General features: G+C 29.9%; 1 protein-coding gene and 1 long non-coding RNA gene across 7 annotated transcripts in view; one reads left to right on the forward strand and one right to left on the reverse strand.

Annotated features, from left to right (window-relative positions):
• Positions 1-7,002, forward strand: part of LOC106677250 (cytochrome P450 4C1) — a 42,468-nt gene that overhangs the window by 15,755 nt on the left and 19,711 nt on the right. For all 6 annotated transcript variants that reach the window (XM_014415056.2, XM_014415058.2, XM_014415057.2 and 3 more), the window contains one exon: positions 4,578-4,671. In XM_014415056.2, coding sequence (XP_014270542.1) covers positions 4,578-4,671 — 94 coding nt within the window. The remainder of the gene's footprint in view (positions 1-4,577; positions 4,672-7,002) is intronic.
• Positions 10-2,279, reverse strand: LOC136796117 (uncharacterized). The gene is made up of 3 exons (XR_010843816.1): positions 2,059-2,279; positions 318-386; positions 10-56 (listed from the first exon to the last, which is right to left on the reverse strand). It is a non-coding gene; the product is annotated as an uncharacterized lncRNA (long non-coding RNA).

Consider the following 7,002-nt stretch of genomic DNA (forward strand, 5'->3'; position numbering starts at 1 on the left):
TGTGCATTTGCCGGCATATCATGAGGGAACTTTAGTTATTTCAATACGCATTCAGTCTAAACATTTATCTTAGTTGGATAATTAATCCTAAATTGATGTTATAATAATAATAACTAGAAGAAATCTTATTAAAGAGGTCATACACTACTTTTTTGAATGAGGTACAAATCAAAATTGAATTATGTTGGTAAACCTAAAGGTTTTCCACAATTATTAAACTTTTAAAAAGATTAATTTGGGTTTGGACCTCTATATATATTGCTATACTAATGCTAACAATAGATCCTCATAAATTAAAATACTTTTTTCATCTTTACCTCCTGGTATGTCTCAATCAATAACTTCATTCAGATGATTTGTGTTTAAACCAAATATACAGCATCCATCTAATTTAAAAAAAAAAAAATATTATTGCAACCATAAAATCAAGAATGGTTTCAGAAATTATATTCAGAACTTGTTAAAACATGCCAAAATTATCTGGCGAACAGTTTTCAAGGCTTCTATTGCAAATTGTACCATGTTTACTGATTATTTATTACTTAGCCCACAGGATTCTTAACATTTGTTGCTAGAACAAAAGTGTACTTATCTATAGAGACTGGATTTTTGTGCAGTAAAAAACCAAAAATGTGCCAAATCCTGTAATAATCAACTTTATTGTTCAATTTAAACATATTCTTTCAAGCAAAATCCACAATTGTATATTTACACAGAAATATACCATTAAACAAAAACCAACAAGTAATAAGTCAATGTAGAAGAACTTTAAAAAGTTTTATTATACAGGTATTGAACTTGAAGTTAATTATTGATCAGACCAAAATTGTGTTTATTTGTTCTTTCAAGTTGACTTCAACCCTTTATATGGTAATCAATCCATTGCTTTACCTCAAATTTGTAAATTTTAAACTATACATTAAACAAGGAAAATATAATAAAATGAATAAATAAAAATAGTAAACACTGAATATGGGAAAATAAAAGTGACTAGAAAATTTAAGTACTTGGGGGAAATAATTTTTCACAACGGTTCTGAGAAAGAGAGCTTCGTGAGAAAACCACCAAATTAGAGTTTCAAAAATCTAAAATTTACAATAAGAAGAACCTCTCCTCCAATTCAAAGTTAAGACATTACAACTTTGTGATAAGGCCTGTGATTTTATACGGGGTGGAGTCCACACGCTTACCCAACTTGGAAAAGCTGCTAAAAGTAGAGAGGAGGATCTTAAGAAAAATCTATGGGCCCAGGAAACCGAGATGAGAATCAGAAGGCTGATGTTCTGTGGGCACATGAAGAGGATGAAGGTGCAAAGATTGAATAAGAAGATCTTTAAAAAACATTTTAGCTTCAAAAACATGGGATGATACATAAGGAAATTGAAAGAGGAATTAAAGAGACTTAAAATTTCAGGTACAGACTGTCTAGATAGAGATACGTATAGGAAAACATTGAAAGATCTCACCAATACTGAAAGAGGAAAAAAAGGGGGTACGAAGTGGTCCGAAGAAAGAAAAAAAAGGTAATTGAGGATCATGAAACTGCGATGAGAAGAAAAAAAATCAAGACTCCAAAAGAAGCCTAACCATTAATATTCACGCGGTCCTTAGTGGCCGATTCGCGATAAAAAAATAAATATTGCGATACATACACCTATTCATGTATTGTATGAGAAATTTAGTTCAAGCATTAAATATTGTGCTAAATAAATCAAAGTTTGCCCCAAAACTATAAAACGTTATGCAGAGAAAAAAACATAACTATTATGCAGAGAAAAAACCCTCAAAATTGTGGAAAACTCCCAAAAAGTGCGATTTTGTGCAATATAAAATGTTGTTCCCATGATTCGAATTTCTGTCGAAGTTTGACTGAATTTGAGAGCTAGGGGACAAAAGATGCAATTGCATGAAAATCTGGTCTCTACTTATTAATATCCAATTTCATGTTATTTACCATTGATTTAATTTTGTTCATTAAATGATACTTTCTTTATGAGCCTTGCTTATGTAAAATTTCAATATTCAATAGTGATTCGTAAATGCAAATTCTTTGCTTACCTACATCCTTGAGAATATTTTTTAAGAAATGATGTGAAGTTCAAACATTTATTTTAATTATTTGTAAGATGACTGGACACTAAAAGAGCATTTTGCAGTTGACAAGAAACTTGCAACTCATAATATAAGTGTTAGGAAAAGAGTAAGCTTGTTTGTTCACTTAACTACAAATGTAAACTCCGATCACCAGCGAGGCGCGACGATTCAACATAAGAGACAAATTGTCCACTGTTTATGTTTGTAAAGTGTTAACCACATCAGTAAAATATTTCAACCTAGAAAACCTGAATCTACCTTCGCGTGTCCGGCCTTGACATTTCATTATTGATTGTAATTTGCTAAAAGGGTGTTTACAGGCGTGCTCATCCCGCCTCGAGTACAATCAAATAAAAATGTTTTCAAATATTATCTCAAATTGATATTGGTTCACTCATGATGTAAAGTGAGAGGCTATATTTTTATTGTTTATTGATTTCCTTCTAGTAGTAACCCTGAAAGAAGTCCGCTTAGTTGCTATACACTTAATAGTCATTTTTTAAAAATTCTTTGTACCATATAACTGACATAGTTTATTTCATTAGTGGATAAAATTTGAGGGTAAGAATAATTGTGGTGCAGTCAAGATTGCTTTATTTTTAGAATGTTAATGTTTTATAAATTTCCCTAAACGATATATAAATAATATACATTGATTATAAAATATTCATTCATTATTTTCTTTTTTCTCTTTCATTTTTATTGTCTAATTTGAGTTTTTGAAGGTTTCTTTTTTTGGAAATTTTCATTTGTATGTTTATTTATATTGCGTACCGTATAAAAATTGATATCTATATTGTTACCATGTTTATCTATATTTCAAGCTTTAATTAATGTTCGTCATCTGAGAATAAAATTCACGCCGTTGCTGAAACATACATGTATCCAGAAAAGTGTTTTTCGCATGGATAAACAATATCCTGTGACGGAATCTAATGATATTGATACGAAACCTTTTTATAATTATTTCCCAAACCATATATATTATTTCACTACAATTTTTGGCTAAATCGGAATGTAGGGGTGCAGAAGCAAATAAATTTACGCTTGCGTAAGTAAAATTTTCCTTGAATGAATTGATTTTCTTAGGATGATCAAGTTTTGACTGCTGGAACAGACTCAAGCTTGCTATGAAAATTGTACATTCAAAATTACGAAGATAACTTTATAAAATTAAATGGTTAATGGTATGTGGATATCACATAAGCTAAACGAAACAACAAATTAAGGTATCGATAAGAAAAATATGTGTTGTATAAAAGGTTAATAACGCTCGAAAGGTTTATAACAAGAATTTTAAGAAATCAAAAAAAGTTAAATTTTGTTCCTTCAAATAAAATAATAATGGTTAATTAGAGGACATTAATAATTGTTCATTAGAGTAGTAGGGTAGCTCAGTAAGAAAGGCGCTTCGCTATTAACTCTCAAGTACCCGGGTTCGAATCCGGCTGTAGATAATTATGTATACTGTGACTGTAGCCGTGAGTCAACCCTGTGAGTTTCGGAATTCTCCGGGGTGGTTAGGAGTGGGTCGATGAAAAATCGATCCATGGTTATTCTTAGTCACATTTTCGGTCAGTTCGAGTAGGAAAGTGATTAATAATTAAAACTGATATTTGCTTCTTTGTCATGGATAAAATTTAAACTACACTGATTACACTTACTACTTAATAGCGCAACGCCTTACTCTCCGAGCTTCCCCACTCCTCTAATTAACCATTACTATTATATTATTTTAAGGAACAAAATTTAACTTAAAATCCTTATTATAAAAGAAGATTCGAGCAATACTAACCTTTCATCATCCTCCAACACATATTTTTCCTGTCCATATCTAAATTTGTTATTTTATTTAGCTTCAAATTCCTTATGTGACATTACTCAAACGTATAGGTAGAAAAAAAAATGTCCAGACATGTCTAACCATCGTTAGATGATGTCATGGATTGACCCTTTTTTTTCCTATCTTCAACTTTCCAGTTTATGCTTATTTGGTTGCTAAGTGTAAATCTGAAATAATCTTGATTCAAGCATTACATTTCCTCTAGACATATTTGGAACCATGTACTTAAACCTATTGAAAACAAGATTAAATAAATCAAGCAGTGTGTGCTCAATGCTAACCATATAATCTCCGAAGAGAATCATCAGCCAACAATCAGGTATCTCTATCAGTGTTAGGGGAGAAAGTAATTTCAATTACACTTTTGATTAGTAATTTCAACTACTTGATGGACCATTGTAATTGTAATAATAGTTTGAAATTACGATAATTATTTGAACCAAAGTAATTGGAATTACTAATTACTGTGAAATGTAATTTCAATTAGTTTACTCTTTTGCCAAGACTGATATCTATTAATGCCTGCCACTGGGAGAGATATGTATTCATGATATTTTTAATAACAAAATATTTTAATTTTATTTATCTATTTTTAGTATCTAATTATTTATAATGTTATTTTGATTTCCCTATTTCGCAGCCAGTACTGAGCAGTTCAGTTCACATTTCAAAAGGGTTCTGGGAATATCTTTTCTTCAGACCTTGGCTAAACGATGGTCTGCTTTTATCGACTGGTTAGTAGTGCCAAAATATTAATTAGATTTTAGAGTATATATATGATTGTTTAGTATTGGTATTCAAAGGAAGAAAGACGATGGAAGAAAGTTTTCGACCTCAACATACCTCCAGATTATCGTTTATGTTCACTCTCTAATTAAACGGTAAAATTTACTTTTTTTAAAATTGCCTAAATTTTCAACAAAGTAAGATCCAATTGGTTTCTCAATACTCAAAACGTTCCAAGAGAGTTCAATGTTTGGTAAGATATTTTCTTTTGAAGAAAGCAAAAATGTTTTGCATAAATAGATGTTTTGGGAATATGTCTTTTATGTGCCTTTTCAGTGTATTGTGATGTACGCTGTATTTGTCGGTGCAAATGGAATGCATTGTGTTTTCTGTCTTCTTTTGCACAAATTCGCAATACATCAATTGGTGGGTTGTTTGGCACTTTTTTAAGGTTTTGGTTTCGACTCCTCCTATTGTATGCTAACAAATTGTGGAGGTATTCTTTGATTTCGATATGTTTATAAATTAAATTAAATTTGAAACGAAATAAGATAAAATTGGTCACTGTTAATCCAATATATCAATATCTCCGAGATACAGCTGTTCAAAGTTGGCATTAATGTAAGAAATGTTAATAGCATTTCGCGATTACAGGATTGGTAAAATGAATAGCACCTTATTAATAATACGTTAATTATATTTGTAATCAAAATATTATTGTTTGGAAAATTTTTCGATAATATATAATCAATTTTATTGTGTGATAATTTTGTTGTGCTGTAATGATTAATATTAGTATTTTTACATAAGATACTGTGTGTATTTTAGGAAAATTTTAGTTTTTAGTTCCTATTATTCAAATCTGTAAAGTTGAATGTACTCCTGAAATAAAGTTAATAAAAAATGCTTATTAAGATGAGTACATAATTGTTATTAATATTAATGAGAAGATAGTTGAGCCTAGATGATATAGATGAGGAGAAGATGGTTGAGGGTGCGATCAGTGAAGAACAAGAATATACTAAAAGCTAATTTATTAGTGCCAAGGTTTTGGTCAGAATTTCTAGCCTTCATCAGGGCGCGGAACAAAAAACAAGACAACCAATGAATAAATGATATATGGAATCATTAGAACATAACTTACATTATGGATACATAAATAGTGTTGAAAGACATGGATTGTTCAAGTATTATAATGAGATAAGGCCTGTATGAGAAGAATAAAGTTAAAATTAAGTAAGAGGAAAGAACAATTAATAAAATATAATATGGTCCGGATGCGGTCAAAAAAACTCAAATAGTATATAAGATATACCCCACGTTGCAGGGCTAAAAAAGATACAAACACTTGAGATAGTTAAAAAAAAACAAAAAACATAAGTGGAACATAACAGGAGTATACAATGAAAAGTAAAATATAATAAGAAAAATAAAATGTTGTAAATGAAAAGGGTAATAAGTAACAGATAAATAAGAGATAAAATAAGATAAGAAATATTAAAGAAAGTTCAAATTAAGAGATGAAAAAAGAAAAGAATAAAATCAAATGATGAGACAGAATTCATACCTGTTTTTACCTGAAGTCAAAAAACAGACTGCGGCGTTTGTATTCGAAGGAGTGGGAATGGCAGTTAGTACACCACAATAACGGAAATAATTTTAAAGTAAACATTGTAAAAAAACCAAAAAAAAAAAAAAAACACATAGCATAACATAGAAAAACAACGGAGAAATAAAGTATAAAATAATGGGATACAATATGTATATAATATACCAACTGACAATATACCAAATGAGTGGGGATACAGAGAAGTGTAAATTATAATAGAAAATTAATAATAAAGTAATAATATAAGTACAATTAAGAAGATAACAGATGAATATAAATTAAGAGATAAGATACATGAATATAAATGAAACAGGAAGGGTAGTAAATATAAAAATAATTAAATAAATGGTGAGAATTTAGAGAAACAAGAATAAAAGATATGACAAGAAACTGGGCTTCTGAAATGCAGAACGAAGTGAAAAGAAGTATTATGAGGGTTTTATTATGTTCAAAATGTGTCGATATGTAAGGGAGATGCAGTCTTTATCAACTTTATGATTGACGGAATTCTCAGTTAAATTTATGTAAATGGACTCCGAGATGAGACGTTTGGTGTAGTTGGGGACAGTGGCAAGAATGGAAGGATTGTCGAAATTAAAAGTATGATTCAGGTTTTATGCGTGTTCTGATAATTTAGATGCAAGTTGATTACAGGAGTTGATGTAAGTATTGTGCTGGGAAATGCGGTTTTGAAGTTGGTTTTTTCTTTTTCTTTTTTTTTTTTTTTTTT

The sequence above is a fragment of the Halyomorpha halys genome, unplaced genomic scaffold (assembly GCF_000696795.3).
Source record: "Halyomorpha halys isolate HHAL.00 unplaced genomic scaffold, Hhal_1.1 Scaffold91.1, whole genome shotgun sequence".
NCBI lineage: Eukaryota > Metazoa > Arthropoda > Insecta > Hemiptera > Pentatomidae > Halyomorpha > Halyomorpha halys.